This window comes from Hippichthys cyanospilos, chromosome 10 (assembly GCF_059441005.1).
Source record: "Hippichthys cyanospilos isolate Australia breed blue-spotted pipefish chromosome 10, RoL_Hcya_1.0, whole genome shotgun sequence".
Taxonomy (NCBI): domain Eukaryota; kingdom Metazoa; phylum Chordata; class Actinopteri; order Syngnathiformes; family Syngnathidae; genus Hippichthys; species Hippichthys cyanospilos.
Window position 1 is genome coordinate 12756137 of NC_142378.1, and position 20826 is coordinate 12776962.

The 20826-nt window shown below is 38.8% G+C and overlaps 1 protein-coding gene across 5 annotated transcripts; it reads right to left on the reverse strand.

Moving 5' to 3' along the window:
• Positions 1-60: 60 nt before the first annotated feature.
• On the reverse strand, positions 61-18783 carry LOC148417136 (protein FAM163A-like). 5 transcript variants are annotated; one of them, XM_088425833.1, is made up of 6 exons: positions 18467-18783; positions 18320-18379; positions 4107-4326; positions 4006-4030; positions 3088-3202; positions 61-1987 (listed from the first exon to the last, which is right to left on the reverse strand). In XM_088425833.1, exons 5-6 carry the CDS (start codon positions 3178-3180, stop codon positions 1589-1591), a joined length of 492 nt encoding a protein of 163 aa, XP_088281959.1. In that variant the 5' UTR covers positions 3181-3202; positions 4006-4030; positions 4107-4326; positions 18320-18379; positions 18467-18783; the 3' UTR covers positions 61-1588. The 5 variants fall into 5 exon arrangements, with proteins under 5 accessions (XP_088281959.1, XP_088281960.1, XP_088281961.1 ...); XM_088425834.1 differs by lacking the exon at positions 18320-18379; XM_088425835.1 differs by lacking the exon at positions 4107-4326.
• Between the last annotated feature and the right edge of the window lie 2043 nt (positions 18784-20826).

Here is a 20826-nt window from a genome sequence, read left to right on the forward strand (position 1 = left end):
ACTAATCAAAACAGTTGATTTATGTATTGTATGTTTTCAAAAAAAGATTGCACATATTCATTCCAAGCAATTACAAATCTTTATTTGTCAAAAAGTGCTTGTCCTGAAATATTGTATTCACTTTTATAAACACGACACGTTTGACGTCGATTTGAGTAATAACGAGTTTTTTTACCAGTGTCCTGTATACTTACTGCATTAAGTAAGGAAGCACAGAACTATCTTTTTTTTAAGCATATATGGATGGAAAAGTGAGCAAAAATAAAGTTGATGTTTTTACTGGTGTTATTTTGTGGTGAAAAGAATGAAAAATATAGTGGATTCCGAGAGGTGTTCAAAATTGTGTACTCAGCACAATCACAGAAATAAAGTTCACAAAAATGAATTACGGCATCTAAAAAGCAGAAGTTCTCACAATGTGAAACACCACCACTCTGTTCATTTTAACAATTCAACATGAGAGTAATAGCAAAAGAGAAAAACAGTCACTCTCTCCCCAACAAAACACACATGCATGTAACAAGCACATGTCTATCTGAAACAGAACTGATGAGTCATATGTCAGGAACATGGAGCGGGTCAGTATCCGTCAGAAAAAGCACACTATGCAGTAAGAGAAATGTGGGTGTTTTATGTTATAGTGTACCTTTGTCTTTCACGTATGTTGTCATATAAAAATATGACTGATAACAATACGTTCATCTTCTTTAAGACTCGAAGTGACAATGTTTAAGGTTTAGTGATATCTAGTGGCAAACAAAAGATCATTCATTTTAAAAACCCACAAAGTTTAATTATACGCAAGAAAATATGTTATATCACATAAACGTAAATTCTTTTTTTTTAAAGTATATTCATAGGTCTAGTAATCTGTAATTATATTACATAGGCTGTGTTTGCCTAACAGAAGGCTGACATGTTTTGCTGCCATCTTAGTGCGACAGATACCTGAAAAAGAACTTTGTGAAAGTAGTGTAGTGGTAGTAGGTTTGTAAATGGTGGTCTCTCTGAGATACCATAGTGTGCGTCCTTCAAAATCGTTGCATTCTCTTAGGTCACTAATCTATTAAATGGCACTAAATTCTACACACTCCACATTCAGGACATGTGACTAAGCAAAACGGAGGTCTTTAAACAACCAGTAATACACTCTTCTTTGCTACATCAATTAAGTGTACTTTGAAAATTCGTGATAATCTACCACTTAAATAGATTATGCTGCTGAAATGAGACTGACATAGGTAGGTCTCCAACATGTTTTGCATAGACACAGCACTTCTTTTAAACTTGAGCATGCACTGGTAAATTCTAGAACCTTATAGGTAGGATGACATAACTGCCTTAAACTTCATTCATTAAAAATTATATTTTTGTTTTGATCAGATATGTAAACTCGAATTTCGGTCAGATAGCCCTCGGTCTATAAAGTCAATTAACAGTCAAATTACAGCGTAGTTTACAAATATACACTGCACATACACCAAAAATAAAAAGTTAATTAGATGAGTACAGTAAATAAGTCCACCATAATAAAGCGTCCATAAAGCATTATATAACTGCTTTGTGTTTGGCGCTAGTAGTTGCAACGTCACACTTCTGTGCTGATGGCTCCAGTGTTGGTGTAGAAATCAGGCGCTCTGCTCCGTGGAGCCTCTCTCAGCAGAGATCCCTGCACGGCGGGGAGTGGCATGGCCAGCGCCCGGTTCTCGTAGTGCGTGGCCATGTAAGAAATGCGCTCGCCTCCGTTGCGACTCTCATCGGCGGTACGGATGAAGAATGGCGAGTCATACGGGGAGCAGGTTGGGCAGTAGCGGCGCCGCCCCGCCGTGGCGTTCCTGGCTTTGGAAGATGCCGGCGGCTCTGGGGGTGAAAGGGACAGCGGGGTGCCGATGGTGCCATCCAGGCCGGAGATGCTGCAGGTGTTGCATTCAAAGTGTTGCAAAGAGTTGGAGCCACTGTCAGAGCCATTCTTCTTACAGCAGTAGTACTAAACAGAAATCATGGCAATGCATAACAGCAAATGTCAAAGATTCATTGTGAATTCTTACACATTACAACTATTGATGTGTCATTGCAACCACCTTCATCTCGAGATGACACTCAAACCATGTTTCGAGATGTTCATTCAAAATGTTAATTAACGTGACTATAATTTGCAGTTTGGGGCTGTACTGAGACCACCCTCAACTTTGTATAACTCCATGAAAGGGTGAAAATATTTTGCAGGGACCTTGCTGGTAATTTAGAAGCCAAAGGTTAACACAGTCATGGGGCTATCAATGTCTAACTCAATGCATTTCCTCAAGTCCCGTGTTGTAGTGTAATTTTGACAGAATTTGAGTATGTAATTTAGGCCCCTTTGTCTTGCTTTTTGAAATCCGTTACAAATTTCAAGCCGCGTTCATTACTGGCAGTGCTGGCCTTGCCATCTGGTATACAGGGCAGATGCAAGAAAATCATCTCAAATTTAAGAAGGGAGATCAGTTGAAACAATCGTGATAGATTAAATGGGAAGTCGACCTTCTTTACAATAACATGTTCTATGCAGCTAGTTCATTTTGATTATTGTGTTTGTGGAATATGAATGAAGCAGCCCAACCTACTAATTTTTTGTTCATATCACGGTGGCAGTCATTTTGCCTTCTCGAATGAAAATGGCATCACATTTGCTCAGAGTTAAGGTATCCGTCATGGCTCAGGTTGCGAATTTCACATGACCAAACTCAGAAAAAGCCGTGATTGGTTGTTACCTGAGCCAGTGTGATGTAATTTTCAAGCGAGACCTAATGACAAATTGGCCACTCTAAAACTGCTGAATTCATATTTGACTAAAGCAATGTTAAGGCAGACTGCAGTGTTTAGACATATAACATATCGTTAAGAAAACCTTTGGGTTGGCTTTCACTTTAATTCAGCATTTTAATATGTTTTTTTAAAAAAAAAGAACATTTTGTTTTTATGAGCCCAGGCAACGGCCTTTGTTTGCCTGATAGAAATGACAACCTTGATGTTTTGTGTGCTGGTGTGACTCATGTTGTGGCACATGTTTATTAGCATCAAACAAAATCAAACAACAAGGAGGTGTACCTGGAGTCTACAGTAACAAAGCACAGCTATGATACACAGAAGTATCACTGTGGCCAGTATTCCTCCAGTGATAACAACAGTTCCAGCTGTCATCCGACCAGCTCTCCATCAAACCCTGAAAAGAGTAGAAAAAAACATCATCAGCTTTACAAAAGTACTTGCTATCACATATTTATTGTATGCAATAAGCCATGCTCTCACTGTATGCCATTTGGAGCTCAAATTGCTTGTATCTCCCTTATAGTCCTAAGATTCTATCTCACAGTTCTGATCTTCTAGGTTAAAATCTTGGCTATGATTGTCTGCTGAAATGTCCTGTGATTGGCTGCTGACCTGCCTAGCATGTATGATGCTTCTCACTCAAATTCAGATGTAATAAGCTCCAGCTCACCCGTGACCCTAACGAGGACACAAGCCATATAGAAAATGGAGGGATGGTGCTATATATAGTATGGTATCCTGTTTATATATAATTTAATCATGTACTATTTGCAATTCACATCTGCACTTACACAATGCATTATTCAGGAACAGATGCTGCACCTTCCTCTCATTCTCTCAGCTATAGCTGCATACAGTGGACACTTGCTATGTTCATTCTCTTATAATATTATTTGTGCGTGTTGTGACCAGGAGTGCCCCCAGAGATTTGGGTTCTTGGGTGGTGGATGAATCAGTTTAGTACTAGGGGCGGAGCTCCATGGTGAACATATATGTTATTCAACTGATCAACGGCTGTACATTACATTATTTTTTGCTGATAGGTCTCTACTAAGCGAATATCTGAAAAAATGTTTCTAAAATTTTTTGAACTGAGGTACATAAATTACTTTAAGACTCGTTTTAGTGAATTCCCAAGAGTGATTTGTAATGTGAGTTGTACGGCACATGGTTTGAAAGAAATGGCAACATACTCACTTGTAGGTAAAGCTCTGCTTAACAACTGAAAAACAAGAAAAAAAACGTCTTTTAAAATTACGGACAGACAGAAAGATTGATATTACATAAGACGTCCTTACATCAGAATAACTGAAGTCAGTTTATCCATCCATCCATCCATCTGGCATCCTGTAGTTCTATATTGACGTCATCCAAGTTCTCGATTGAAGTCATCTAAACTAACTTTTAACAGCTACATCCCCACAAGGTGGCAGTAAAGGACAGAAACTGTCCTTTCCAGCCATTTAAAATTGTAGGTTTAGAATGCTTTTGGTCAAGGAAGAGGAGGGGGAGCATTAACTACCAGAAGGAACAAAAGAACAGAAAGAGGCAAAACAAGAAAAAAATAATGATGCAAGATCAAGGAGAAAGATGAAAGTTGTGTGCAACCAAGTAGATTTACAGGGAAGTTTCAATACATGGTTCTATATTTGTGCTTGATAGCTCTCATCTCATCCATGGCTCTTTCTGGCTATCAAATGGTTGTCTATTTCATTTGTGAAAGGATAATTGGGAATTAAAAAATATGCACACAGTAAATCTTGAAAACTCTCAGAATGATTCTGATTAAAGTGGCTTTGCTGCTCAAAACACACACTTTAACAAGAGCTGCTTCAAATTCCCTGCTGAGGAGACAGCATCCACCACGGTCCATGATCTGCACCACTACACCACAGGCGCTGGGCTAATGTTTCTGTCAGACGGCACTTTTATCTTCAATTATTTGTAGAGAACAAATAGCAGACTCCCCTCGACATCATCCAGTGTCAGATCTTTCTGCAAAGGCTGCAATCTCAGAGCCAACACACCATGCAACCTGTCAGAATTAATGGATGCATTTTGAATTTAGGTTCATAATTTACTCAGAGACCTAAATTCTTTTTTATGTTCTTTGTGAGGAGTGGGGTGGTGGTATCCACGAAGCAACACATTTGCACACACGTGCATGCAAGCTGAGCGAAAACAGAAAGCAGCTGGATCAGTCACCACTGGGTCCAGATTACCGTGGCCCTCAGTCCCACATGTTGCCTGGATGATGATAAGGCTCTTGACACGCACACATTATAACGGCCATGTATTCACAATCATGCACTCATGATGAATGAGGGAATCACAAAACATCCATTTGAAAGCATAACATGATCCAAATGGAACTTAAAAGCTGTAATTGTTGATCTTACTTAATGAATGAAATGCAAATATAACCCACATGATTAAATGAAGACTATTGGAATACACTATACAAGTCTACAAGTCTAACCGCTTCTTTCCAGATTAATAATTCAAGGACTCCTCTCTCGAGGAACAGATTTAACTTATGATATGCAAAATTTTAATCATATCAGTTTTAATTAAATATGTCCAGACACTGATCCCGTGATCAGAAATAGGGCCCGATCATTTTGTTCCACCTGATCGGAATCGTGGGAAAAAGATAATTTTATTTTTTCTAAATGCTACAAAGCTAGAAAATAAACAAATATGAATACAAAATAAATAAGCTGAATTCTAAACTTAAACTTTATATTTGGTCGGCATGAGAATCCCGCTGAGCAAGATTGCGTACACTCTTCAAAAAAAGGCAAGTGTATGGGACACTCCAAATTGTCCTTACATGTGATTGTGAGTGTGTGTGGTTGTTTGTCTCTGCGTGCTCTGCGATTGGCTGGCAACCAATCCAGGGTGTCCACCGCCTACTGCTTGAAGATGACTATAGGAACCAGCGAGCCAGCGACCCTAATGAGGATAAGCCGCAATAGAAAATGGATGGATAGAAGCTTTGATAGTAATAAGAATCTAGATCTAATATGGAGGCTCCAAAAATGACGTCAATGTATCCATTTGTTGTTATTGTAAAGGAAAACACGTTTGTTATCTTCTGTTGTCCTGAACAATTGTCTGACTTCATGTTACGTGACTGATAATTGTGGTTTTATGGTCAATCAGAGTAATGGTCAATACCCCCCACCCCCACCCTCCAAATCCCCCTCCTTAGCTATTTCTCCTTCTGATGAAATGCTCCCTATGGAGTCATAGCCATCAGTCTTCAGGAGCACCTGAAAGGCCTTGACTCGTCGGAGGGTTTTTACAAGATTGATTTTTTTTTTTTTTTAAACCCAGGCCAGCATTCAGCGTGCATCATTCTTTCTCAGCTTAAGATACCGTTCTTTTATGCTGCCTGCTTCACTGTAGAATTGCATGAGATAATTCTTAAATTGAACCCATTAGTTAAACTAATCAAGAAATGTGTGTAACCTTGCCCTAGTTGCAAAATTATATTTTGTTTTTAGCTACTGAGGTCAAATTTGTTGACCAGTAAAGATGCTTTCAGAAGCAGAAGGAGCCATTAGGCATTCACCCATCTATCCATTTTTTTTTATTGTATTGTTGAGCTGGAACTTTTCCCAGCTAATTTTGGGCAAGAGGTGGAATAAACCCTGGACTGATCCACTAAGCATATTGTGTCAATCAAAATTATGTCTGTATTATAAAACTAAGTCTTAAAAAAAAGATATGTCTGACTTATTGCCTTGCAGCAAAGGTTTTAGAAGCTCTAAACCCAACTCAGTAACAATAGTACCAATACAGGAAGTAACACAGCAAAAGAAGTATCCAGCATTGAGCAGGAGCAGGATTGCCATTCAAAAGACATTACAATATTTACAGGACTTTCTTGAAGACGTACGAATCGTTGCAAAGGCGACAAGGGAGGATTTCCTTAAAAAACAGGGGCTACCACACATTCAGGGTCATTAACAAATTAAAGAGTGACCAAAATAACGTAATGTTCAATTATTATAACGGAAAAGCCATACCATTGCAGTAAAGAAAAAAAATACAAATTCTAAAACTTTCTTTGCTCCATTGTTTGTCTGGTCCACCACCTAGTGGCCAGATGGCAGATGTGATTTGTGTGGTTAAAAATACTTACTTATTTAGGCCTTGCCTACACATAACCAGGGCTATTTAAACCATATAAATCCCCTCTATTTAACAAACAGCTGTATTTATTGAAAAAACAAAATGCTGCTACACGAATCAACATAGTGCAGTTTTAAATTCACCTACGAGCATGCCAAGCTGCTACGCTGCATTAGTTTAACCAAAATCTGCACAACCAGAAAGAAGTTTCATCTCTTAACGTTACTGACTTAGGCGTCTTTGGTGGAAAATTACGCCTTGCATGTACCGGTGTCATGCATCAACAAAGAAGGACCTTACAGCCATCCTTTGCTCGAGCGCTTAAAAGTGGCACCGTATTTGGGCTTGCAATGATAAGCAAGCAGATAGCAGCTGAACAACATTTAAAATGTTGACACTTTTTTTAAGTGTAAACAGTGAATTAAGGAAATACAGTTTTAAAAAAGTAAACAGAAATTTGTTCCAGCAGTGCCATTATTTAATGGGAATTTTATCCACGGCTCGCAGCAGCTCAGACAAAGATCTAATCTAGCATGCACCATTCAAATGAACATAATGAGTTGACGCTGTGGCAGGAAACTCAATACAGCAGCAGACGCAAATTGAATAATGGGATAAATGCTGGAGGTAATTGGATTTTAGGTAATGTGAGCTGACAATAACTGACTGTTATCTTCCTTGTGGTTGCACATGTGTAGCTTTGCTATGGCAATCCTGTCAGAGAAGAAAGAAAAACGACTTAGATGGAATTCACTCAAATTGACGGAATCACGATGAAGTCATTGTAATAGTGTGTTTTATTATCACTTCTGAACATTGTTGGTAAAACCCACCTAATTGGCCGTATTTTGGATGATAATGAGAACCAACACAAAAGTAGTTTTCTTTCCATGACATTGCTGAGTTCTGATTAACATTCCGAGAGGCAGTTAATTTAAACAGTTTTTCATTTTTACATCAAAAGGAACAGTTAATTATAATATCTTACTCTCATGTATGTGCCACATTAGCCAGCAGCGTTGATCTTTGGGTGGAGATGGAGGGGGGCATAGATACGTAGACACAAACGTTTGTTAAGGTGTGGAGCTCCAAATGAATTGATCTAATGTTTCATGAGCTCCACTAAATGAGTTAACAAACGTTTGTTCAGGTGTGGAGCTCCAAATGAATTTATCTAATGTTTCATGAGCTCCACTAAATGAGTTTAATATTTTTAGAATTAGAAATATTTTCAATATCATGGAAAATGTTAAAAGCAAAGTGACAGGCAAAATGCATCTTTCTCTTGCTGCTCAATCAAGTTTAGAGGAAAGAGACTGACAAGGCTAAAGCTCAATCAAGGATCAATTGCCTAATTCTCCCAATGGTCATTTGTGGCAAAGATCACAGTGAATGCAAAGAACCACTATCCAGAACTATCTCTCCTGGCCCAATACATACACAAAAGCACGTCATCAACAGCAGTGCTTAAACAACTCAATCTTGGGAAGATATAGAAACCAAAGACTTCATTTTTTATTGTTTTCTCAATCCAAGCTAATGCAGGCTCTGAGCCCATAAACGCCAAAATTTATAATTGGAGTGCATCGTATGATGCAGCGATTCAGGCTTCCAATACAGAGGCTGCCAGCTTCTGATGAGGCTTTTCTATTAATTTGTTGTTGCTTAGGATATTTGTATTTACTTGACTGCACCTCACATGGCTAATGTTCAATCATTTTCTTTACAGCAAGGCCAAAAGCAAGATTTGACATTAATGACATGAGAACTGGTGTGCGTGATGTGCTAGACGATTACATGGTGACGTGTGTGCGCCTCTGTCATTCGCCCAATGCGGCTGAGGTGAGATGTTTATGTTGCTTTCCCTCTATTCTGAATGATTAAATTAATAAAACTCAGTTAGAGGAGTTGGGTTGTGCTATGTTGATTAATCGATTGTGAAGATACCTGGTATTGATTGATTGACAAAATAATCAGATAATTAATCACTTATAAAGATATTAGTTATTTGCAACCATATTAAGAACAACGAGAGGAGAAAAGAGTTGAGAAAAGTTGGGGAAAAATAAGTGGGGAAAGTTATAGTTATGATTTCATGAAAAGAAAAGGGCTGCGCTATGAGAAGTATGCATACGTGAACAGCATGTCAAGCTATGCAAAGCTCAGTTCACATTGGTATGAATATAATGATCTCAAATTAGCAAAGAGCTAGTTCAGTTAGTTTAGGAGAGTGTTTGGGATTGAACACTCTTCTCAATATAGTGTAAGAGGCCAAAAAAGCAAGTTGTGTGTCACTCTGCTTTATGAGTTTCGCACTTGTTCAACCGGCGTCTCTTCAACACTTAGCAGCAGTGCCGCATCATTTAACGCACACACAAGAATGGTGACGTTGGCAGCAGGCAAGCGGTTGTAATTACTGCTCCCCCATTCTGCTGGTCAGCACCATGACCACATAAAAGCAAATGAAATGCTCTAGGGTCTATCTTCGAGGGAGTAATGTACCACGACCACTATTTCATTAGCATACATTTCCGTGGACAGTTTGTGTGTGACAATAGATGACGCAGAAGAAGAAAGGCAGCAAAAACGTCAGGGTTGCTTAGAGTCTAAGGAGTGTCCAAACGTTTTCTTCTGGGGCCCGGACACGGAAAAATAAAAAGACAACAAGTAATTACCGTACATATTGTCAAAGCTATTTCGAGAGTTTCTGTTAAAGGTGTAGCAAATCAGGATATTTTCTTTCCACAGATTTCTAAGGATGTCTACAGTCTAGTTTTTAGACAGCAATGCCGGCCATGTCAAAATACAATGTTAGTATATGATTTGGGTTGAGACTCAGCAAACAGAAATGGTCATTTGCTTCCCTAAAATGATCATCAGACATCAACATTGCAGGTTCTGATAAACAATCCAAATTCAAAACTCAACTTTAATTCATACCAATACCAGTACGAGTGCTCAACTCTTAAATAAATAAACAAATACCACTAATATTCATGATACACAAAAAGTCCCCCCAAAATTATTACAATTTTAAAGAAAGACTTCCATATTCCAATTATTAAAATTACATGAAAATAATGGTCATTTTCTATACTTATGATTTGTAATTTAATTAATAAATATCTAATTACCGCAAATAAAAACAACTCACTACCAATAATTAGTATTTGTACTCACCCATCCCAAATAAATAAATTAAAAAAATACAATAATAATAATAGTCATGGTTCCTGCCCAATGGCTTTGCCTGCTGTCAAGACATCACTGCACTATATAGCACAATATGTTTTCTGTAATTTATATTGTTTCTGTGTTCGGTACATGCAGCATCCACTTCAACCTGTGGGCCTGGAAGGGGGCTCCTCCCACCTGTGGTCCCTTCTGGAGGTTTCTGATTTTCCCCAAATTGGGGTTTTTGAGTTTTTCCTTCCCCTTCTGGGAGCTTTGACAGGGGATGCTGTTGTGCACCTTACATTGAAAAGATGTCTCTGTATGACCTCTTTTCATTCTGTGAAGCCCTTTGAGACTTCGGTGATTTAGGGCTATATAAATAAAATTTGATTGATTGATTGATTGATAATGGGCAGCATGCTGCCTTACAATTGAGAGGTTCTGGATTTGATTTCCAGCTTGAGTCCTCATCATGTTTCCATGGCGTTTATTCTGTGTCCCGCGGCTTCTTGTCACATTCCAAAAACATACTCTGAACTGCTCATAGGTGTAAATGTGAGCAGTTATTTGGATGTGGGCTATGACTGACCGGCGCCCAGTCCAGAGTAAAGCAGTCCTCTTGCCCAAAGTCAGCTGGAATACAACCCAGCTCACAAATGAATTTAATGCAGACAAATAATATAAAAAAATGGATGGCTTGATAATAAGGTTATTAAAGATGATTAAAGCAAATGAAGAAGGGCAGGGCGATGCAATGCTTCACCCTCAGCATTAGAAATCAAATGAAGACTGTATCTGTTAGGGTGACATATGACAGCTTGTACTAGCGATTCACCAGAACAAAAATGACATAATAACGTATTTGTCTTGAGACATGATACAGATAGCAAAGGGGCTTTTATCCAAGGCTTTTCCTGTATGTGGAGCTCTCTGTGTGAGCTACCCGACGGCCGTTTGGCTAATCAGAAATAGGTGGCACTATGCACGATGTGCTTTTCAACCTCTTCCCTGCCATTCATAGAATAAAACAAAAAAAACTCAGCAAGACAGTAAAACATGCTGGAAATGTGGTGAGAGGGACAGCTTAAAAATGATCCTTCGTTTACCAAACAATATGGACATAAATGCCTCGGTACACTTTTGTTTTCAAGTTGTTCCCGGGCAGCGTGTGACAGCATAACAACATGACTACTTTATACTTCAACTGTTGCTCCCAACTCCCGCTACAAACAACACAGTTGTTCTGAAATCATGTTTAGTCTCCAATTCAGGGCAAAAACTAACAACTTGTTTGCACTGACATTGACACACGGAACCTTTTGGCAGTGTTTGCTAGTGGCTCGGGCTCCATTACAGCTACTGTATGTCCAGCATAATGTAGACACAAGATAGCAGGGCTCCAGCGCTCCATATAGGCTGGTGTGATAGTAAAGGATTGTGCACACACGTTCTCACACAGCTGCCATTGAGGAGGAGCATGCTGGTGCCCATTTTTAAGAAGAAGGGAGATGTGTAGAGTTGTGCTAACTACAGAGGGATAAAGTTGATGAGCCATACAATGAAATTATGGGAAAGTGTGGTTGAAGCGAGACTAAGGGCAGGCGTCAGCATTTGTGAGCAGCAGTATGGTTTCATGCCAAAAAAAAGAGCACTACAGATGCAGTACTTGCTTTGAGGATGTTGATAGAAAAGTACATAGAAGGTCAGAGATACCTGCATTGTGTTATTCTAGATCTGGAAAAAGCTTATGAGACAGTGCCCAGGAATGAACTGTGGTTTTGTATGAGGAGGTCTGGAGTACCAGAGAAGTATGTTAGAACAGTGCTGGACATGTACGAGGACAGGAAGACAGTGGTGAGATGTGCTGTAGGTGTGACAGAAGATCAGGTGGAGTTGGCACTGCATCAAGGATCAGCTCTGAGCCCCTACTTGTTAGCTATGGTGATGGACATACTGACAGACGAGGTTATCGAGGAATCTCCATGGCCTATGACGTTTGCAGATAATATTGTCATCTGTAGTGAGAGTAGGCAAAAGGTGGAGGAGAAGCTAGAGTGGTGGAGGTTGGGTCTAGAAGAGATGGGAATGAAGGTTAGCCGCAGCAAGACAGAGTATATGTGTGTGAAGAGGGACCCAAGTGGAAAACTGAAGATACAAGGAAAAGAGCTAAAGAAGTGCAGGACTTTAATTATTCAGGATCAACAGTCCAGAGCAATGGAGAGTGTGGAAAAGAGGTGAAGTACCATGTACAGGCAGGCTGTAACGATTGGTCAAAAGTGTCAGGAGTCATGTGTGATAGAAGAGTTTCAGCTCAAATGAAAGGAAAGGCGTACAAAACTGTGGTGAGACCAGCGATGTGGACGCAAAAATGCAAGAAAGCAGGGAGTCAGGTTGCACTGTGAAAAATGCTGATTTAATTTAAAGATAGAAAGGAAAACAATGTTGACTACTGCAAGCAAAGTACAAATGAAAAGCTCTGAAATAAACGAAAGACTGTAGACTAGAAAACAACGAAAAAATTCACGTGGGCAACAAGAACCTTACAGCCAGATTGGCACAACACTTAGACAGCGACATTAGATGAAAATCCAGCAAGAACTGAAAGGAGACTGGAAACTAATCACACTCACAACTAACGAGACAACACGAAACATCTGAACAGGAAACAATTGGCAGAGGGAGCTGATTGCTCAACACACTGAGGAGTCACTGACAAGGGGAAAGGAAGCATGAACTTAGAACAAAACCCCAAAAGAGAAAAGAACAGAAAACCCTGATATTAATCCACAAAAAAAGTCCCAACAGAACATAACAGGGTCAGACATTAATACATCAGAGGGACAGCACATTATTGCTTTGGGAGATAAAGTCACAGAGGCCAGACTTGACGGTTCAAACATGTCCAAAGAAGAGATCGTGAATACAGTATATAGGCAGAAGAATGCTGAATTTTGAATTGCCAGACAGAAGGTCTCGAGCAAGACCAAAGAGGAGGTTTATAGATTTAGTGAAAGAGGACATGGAGGTGGTTGAGGTGGGAGAAGAGGATGCAGGAGACAGGTTTAGGTAGAGGCAGTTGATTCGCTATGGCGACCCCTTAAGGGAAAAGCCGAAAGGAGAAGAATGTTTGTAGAAAGGGAAGTGATGTGCTGCTAAGCAGTTTATATTTAAGTAAAAAAAAGATGTTGATCATCAAAAATGTATGAAAGTTGATATTCATGATTAAGTAGAAATATGTTATTTGGTCTTCTGTATTCACAATCGTTTTCAAGCCAAGCAAAAAATGTTTGTTTTTTTAAATCCAAACACTCATTTGATGAGAATTTTCTGCAGGATATCTGAATACCATACTGATAGCTGCAGCTCCCGATGTTATAACTTGGTGATTTATTCCCACTTGTGATTGGCTGCACAGCATGTTACTGACCAGAACTCAGACTCACTTTGGCAATTAGTGTCACGAAAAAAGTGCTTTTGTTGAAGCTTCAAACAAAGCTTGCATAAGACACCTATTACACAATCTGCGCTGATGAAGTCAAATAAAGTTAAGGAGGACTTTCTATATACCAACTTGAGTGGTTCTCTGGGGGAAAAGCGTTTCAATTCCATCTCCAAGTGTCAAGTTGTTTTTCTTTCTATTCTCATGTGGTTGAGTTAAGAGTAAGTGGATTTTGTGACCGGGGATCCAGAGGAAATGTCTCACACGTTGTACCCGACGGCAACAATATAAATATTTGATGCATTTGTTTTAACTATGATATTGCATGTCTGTGTTTCAATTAAATGAATTGTTTACTTGTGTTACATATTGAAAGGAAGTGCAAGGTTGTGAATAAACTAGAATAGGATTATTTTATGCTCATGTGTCTGACCCATGTGAATGTGTCATACAGACTATGACAATTTGCAGATGATGTTGTCAGTTCTCTGATGACCTTAAACTATATATACCAGTGTGTTACAGTGTTTATACGGCTTACAGCTTAGTCTAAAACTGAAAAAAAAATAACCAAGTGCATCAAAGTGCCTGAAACTAAATAAAATGATGAACATTCTTATTTTATTCCAATTACACGTCTCATGACAAAAACAAAGCCTTTTCCCGGGGGTCATCTGCGCCCCCCAGGGGAGCCCGCCCCACTATTTGAGAAGCACTAATACATGCCAGGCCTCAAAACCTCACTTCAAAGTGACACACACATGTAGATGAGACACAGCACTCACTATTGGTAAAATGACCTTTTGCAAATAAACAATGACTCCCAATGCAACATGTTTTTTTCTGCTTTTACCTTAAAATGATCATTAAAGCTACTAAACAAGCAATGATTACGCTGTCCCCGTTGTTTTATGGACGTTCTATAGGTACTTCCATTTTTTGCACATGCCAAAGATATTCATGTTAGGTCAACATAGAATCCAAATCAAACTGCAGCCCAGTGCCATCCCTCTTTTTTTTAGTTTTTTTTAGTGGCCCACATCATATTTTAAAAATGACATTTGACGTGGCTCACAGTGCCATTTAAGAGATAACAGAAGCCATGATACACTAAATGACAAAGACGAAGCGATCTCATAGTGGTCGAGTTCACTGTGATATCCTCAGCTTCCATTTATTGTGTAACTAGAGCAGTTAAATTGCAGATTCATGACAACAAAAAAAAGCACCGATCCAGCCATTCTGAAAGTCCTCAATAATTCACATAGCGCCACTAAAACTCCTTCCTCTTCTCCAACTAAACAACCCTGTGCACACAAATATACAACACAAAGAGGCTATGGTCCTGATTTAATTTCTCTTATGCTGCATTCCCCTAAATGTGGAAGGCTTAAAATTATTCTTGTTTATCCTAATAACATGTTTTAATTCCATCACTTAAAGATTCATTTTGTGCTTGTGGAGCAATTTAGTGCCTGCACTTTGGGATTAGAGATGCAAATTCAATCGACAACTAGTTGATGGTTCGAATTTGAACAATTCAACTCTGATTACGAATTTTGATTCTGATTCTAGAAGGTTTTGGTCTGTTTTTTAGTGCTCCAAAACACAGCATAGACGGAATTGAACATTAGTGATGGCCTGTGCTGTTTGTAAAGCAATCAAAATTAACTAAGTAGTAATTGATTAGAAAATTAATCTGAAACTTTTTTAATAATCAAGTTAATTATTTAAGGCCATTGTTTAACTTTTGTTTCAATATTAAAAAGTCAATATTTTTGCATGAAATCCACAGAACACGCCTACAAATGGAAATTCTACCAGCTTTTACTTTTTATGAACTGATGATTTTGATAGGCGGCGGCTCGGAGCATCGACATCATTTGGCATGACACTGTTAACTTGTTCACGCTGTGCAAACACCTTTTCACAATATAATCAAAATGTTATCGTGATACAGCAGATGCAGTTTAACCCTTGTGCACACACTTAGCAAACTATACACATTGCATTTTTTTCCGAAGTTTGTAAATGCTTTTAAAGTGTAATAATTAAAGTTATCTATGAATATTTTTTTCCTTCAACCACTTAATTGTTCAGTTGCATCAGTTCTATCCATACATATGTAGTTGACATTTATTAACACTCACAAAAACTGAAAAATGATACGGTCTGTCTGTAGCCTGTGAAGTGACGATGACACTTCAAGAGATATCCATTAATTGGTCTCTACCGCCACCTACTGTTTTGAGGTGAAACAAGTCAACAAAGAATTTTCTGTTTGCTGACGTCGTTTGACCGCTGCTCAACGTTGTGTGGCTAAAATCGCAGGTAAATCAATGTGATAAATCCTATTAAAATGCATCTCAAAAATGGTAATATAATGTTTTTTTACAGTCCAAAATTTGGACAATACTTATTTTTACACACAAAATGTCGCACGTCCAACTGCAATCACATGAGAAATGTCAGAATCTTGCATTTTGAAATGTTACATGTTTTAATTATCTGTTGGAAATTTCAGCTCCATAGTGTTTTTTCCCATTGATTCTTTTGAGATATCATAAAAAACAAAAAAAAATTGAAGAAATTTCCATCATTTGTAACATAATACCACAAGCGTTAAGGTCAAACTATTGATCAAAATGTCGAGTTACAAAACTATGCCCCAATCTAGAAAAACGATTGATAATCTGGAATCTTTGTTGTATTGACTTTCTAACGAAGATTGGCCAAGTAGTTCCTGAGGTACAATGGTTCAAGGAAAAGGCAGCCACGCCCCTTTTTGCCAAAAATTTAAAAATTAAACGACCTATGAATCCCAAACACCTGCGCTGAATGACTATAAATTTTAGAATTTGTGTTGCGCTATGGCTATCAAAAAAAAGTATACCAAGATAATCAATTAATCTGTCGATGATTTTGTTGCTTTATTGAGGAGTCCCATTAAAACACTAGTTTGAATGCCCATTTGTGTATTCAAAAACTAGACATCTTTTCAAATTGACATCAACAGGCAAAGCATAAATGAATTAAGATTAATTTACTGATTTGGTCAATCAAATATCAGTAATGAAGTGTTTTGTTTTTCTGGGTAAAAGTAAATGATTGCAATAGTTTTTTTTTTTTTAATTCAACAAAGCACATTACTCTGCTAAAGTGGAGGCATGCTGAAACCAAATAGTGTTGAAATTCAGAACATATAGACAATTACAAAAAAGGAGTCGAGAAAATTCATTGATTATCAAAAGTCTTCACTGCATTTTGCTAACTGCCTAGTTGATTAATAGCTGCTTTAATACACATACATATACTTTCTTAAGTTTTGTTACAGCAAACATTTTCTGCGGCTGCAGTGTCACATGCGATAGGCCTGACTGCAGACACCTCTGGGAAATCATCCCATTTCCTGTTGTATCCCATCAGAAGTGGAGAATTTAAGATGTGTGGCGTGTGTGTGTTGTGTGCAGGGGGGGGGGGGGGGGGGGGGGGGGGTTGTGGTGAGCAAAAGATGCTGCTCTATAGTCTGGTCTGGTTGTATATAACTGCTTCCCTCGGCCAGAAGTGGGTCAGAGCAAACAACACCTGGTTTTGTACAGACCTGGTTAAATCTCCGGTTGCTGCCAGGATACAAGGTTTCGGTTTGCACACACCAATCATCATTGCAAATTTGGGCAATCTAAACCCAACTTTCCATCAAAGTCAGCAAAGGTTTAAATACTGAATGTGTCTTAAAGAATATCCTATGACAGTGTATGATCATCGAGCTGTGATTTTTACTCTACAATCTGTTTGGAAATCTGTTGGATTTGTCATATATGATAAACACGGTTGCCATTTATCTTGCTATGTTTATGGTCAAAACAAACTCAGTGATTGGGCTGATAGCCAATCAGGATAAAAATGTTTGTAATGGCAATTACAAGATAAGATGTGTATAGTACATGTGTGTATACAGTATGTGGGACCTCCTTAACGTGTTTGAATCCACTAAATCAAGGATGTTTTGGGGCACTTGTCACCGACAGTATGATCATCAATTATTAATCCTGTGTTGCCATTAGACCCATCACACATTCTGCCTTTACAAACAAATAAATCTAATTAATTTGTGTCCACTCTGCTGGACATGTGTTTTTAGTGCATAACCTTTGACTTGTTCCAGCCATCCCACAAAGTCTCAGGGTGCTCAATAGAAGAAATCCTGGCTTTCAAACAATACCTCATGCATTTGGATGGGATGCAATTAATTTAAGCTGTCACACTGACAAATTGGACCAAACAGTGGATGCGAAGGAATAGGCTGGATCTCAGAGTCAGATGGATCAAGAAATTCGACCACAAAGGGCATTTTGTTGAATGCATGCATCACTGTCACTAAGCATTATTATGTTTACAGGGGAATAGCTGTGTTTCATGCAAAATATTATTAGATGCACCTAATACTCAGGAAAATTATTGTGTATCAGGCAAAATATTTAGATGCACCCAATACTAAGGAAAATGATTGGATAGAAGCAACAACGTACTTTGCTTGATTTTCTATTCAACATCTTCTGCTCGTTCTCATTGTAGTCAGCATCTTCCATAATTAAAGCCAGCTCACATTCAATGGACAAATGATATATTACTATTAGCTGGATCCTGTCCCAAAGAAAAGCTAGAACCAGGGTGCACAATTGGCTGGTGGCCAGCCACTTGCAGGACATTCGGCAAACAGCCATTCACAAATATGAATAATTTCAAATAATCCCTCACACTTCGTGTGGACGAAAACCAGACTCGAGCATCTCGAACCTCACCAAAAACTAGACGGGACTGTAGAAAAACGAGATGAATAAAAAGTCAAAACAAAACACTCCAAGAACACAAGCTAATTTGACATTTTCTCCACACTTTACGTACCTGAGATAGTTACATGGCGCGCTCGGTTCTACCGGCGCTGGTCTCGGTTGTTCTGATCGAGTGAAGGCTGCAGCATCCCCGGCAAACGAGCTCTGACCCGCACCCAACTACTGCGTCCAAATGGTCCTAAAGGTCAGAAAAGCTGCTCACAGCGAATACGGAGAGCTGACGCGAAACAACTGAGCATGTTCACGACCGTGAAAGCTTAGTTGAAGCTGAGGAAGGAAGGAAGAGCTTCTGCGCGCGTTCTAAAACCAACATTCGACTTTTGAACGCTTTATGAGGATGGACAGCAGCCGAGCAAGCTCCAAGACAGGAAAAGCAAAACTGCTGAAACACCGAATAAGAGTGGGGAAGGAGGCGGGGCATAAAGGATAGAGACCGTCCTCAGTACTATTTTGCATACTTAATGACGCGTGGGATTCTATAGTTACACTATACACACCTCTGGTCTTCCGCGGGCTGCAAGTAGCACCAGACCACACTCGTAGTGGCCCCTCAATTACCCACCCATTCAAAAAAAACAAAAAACAAATAACGACGAAATTATTTTGAAAATACAAATGAACATTCAAATACAGATATACATAAGAGAAATGGCAAAGTACCCCCCCCCCCCAAAAAAAAACAAAGAAACTCAAATAATTTCAATTACTTTTTTGATACAACCCCCCAAAAATAAAACAATTTAAAAATGCTTAACGCTTAAATACAGCAATACAGGGAGGCAACTGCCCCCTCCCACAATAAAACAAAACAAAAATACCACTTTCATTAAAAAAAAAAAACATGAGAAAAAACTGTTATGCTCAAATACAAATATACATACAGTGGAAATGGGCGAGAAACACCCACTAAAACAACTAAAGTACATAAATATATATTTTTTTAATTACTAAAATTCCCCTTCCACATATGGGATTATCTAAATAACACCCAAAGGCACTTTGAAGCCATGGGGCGATGCTTTTGTTCAGGGTACATCACTTAAACAAAGATGGCGGTGAGATTTTCATGATAACGTGCAACAGTAGAGGACATTCTCGACACAGACCAGTGAGCTACAGTAATTGATTTGCCCTCAATCACAGCTCTCTTAATCTACTTACTGTTTCAAGCAAGTCCGAGCAGATATCGACATTGTGGACCTGGCTGACCAAACAAGGCTGAATCGGGTTGATTAGAATGGACCTGGGAATTTATCAATGTATTCATCTACTGTATGTTCTGTTTGCACTCAAAGTCAAGCGAGACTTGAGTCTTTCTAGAAATGCAAAGGTATAATAATCACACACTTCAACCTAATGTTGAATACATCACGTATACAGTGAGATTCGCCAGACATCCCGATTTTGCCAACACATGGGGCTTCATTGTCATGATTTTATGTAGGTCATATACCCTGGCATCTCATTTATCTTTTTTTTTGATTCAGCAAGACAGTTGTTTAGCTGGAATAACAATTCAGATGTATAATCTCTTTCACACTCACGTCACATTGGAACTAGAACTACTTCTTGCTTTCGTGTCAAAGAATCCTGGGAAATGACGTCAGATCGCAGCGCGATGAGCATTCTGGCGGCACGTTCAAAGTGTGGGATAGTGAGGTATGTTGTGCCTAGTGATTTTCAGTTTTATACGTAAGGTTTTGGGAGGAACAAAGTGTTTGCATTCAATGACCCATAACTACAGGGAAAAGTTGACTGGGGGTGCATTCAGGGACCACTCACACAATAGGACATCTCATACATTACTAGAAATATCAATTAAAAGCATAAAATGTCAATGAGCACATTGCAGAGGGTACGTGGAAGCATTTTATTATTTATTTGAGCAAGGAAAAATCATAACAACTGCATGTCGACTCAAGTTGCAGAAGAAGGGGTGACGGATTTGACCTAATTTTATTTATTAGCACTCCACCGAACAGCACTAAAACGGTTGGATAACGGTGAGTGCATTTACTTGTTTAGGGTTGTTGAACCATCATCCTAGATAGCAGTTAGCATTTGCAATAGCAAAACTCCATGTGCAGTATGGTGTCCATGTTTTGGACAAATTCTTCCACGTTATTCTGTCAGTAGTTTAGCCAAGGGATGGCACATTCCTCGAAGTGTGTTAACAGAGTTGATTGTGCCATTTCAAAGTTTGACGTGATCTCACCATCTGGGTGAAATTTCAGTGCCAGCGTATTCTTTCTATGCTTTCCCTTTGGTGTATAAATGTGAAGCTCAAAGGATTGGCCAAAATCAAACCAGGTTGACTAGTGATTAGATTTGCAAGCACATAGAACATATTTTGGTAAGATTTTTTTTTTTCACTCGACTTCCCCTCCGTGCCATGATTCATTACTTATTTCA

Excerpts from the sequence above, each read along its gene's own strand:
- LOC148417136 (XM_088425831.1), bottom strand. The coding sequence starts at position 3,180 with ATGACAGCTGGAACTGTTGTTATCACTGGAGGAATACTGGCCACAGTG. Across the intron at positions 1,988-3,087 it reads TTTGTTACTGTAGACTCCAG|TACTACTGCTGTAAGAAGAA; the intron begins GTACACCTCCTT and ends ATTTCTGTTTAG.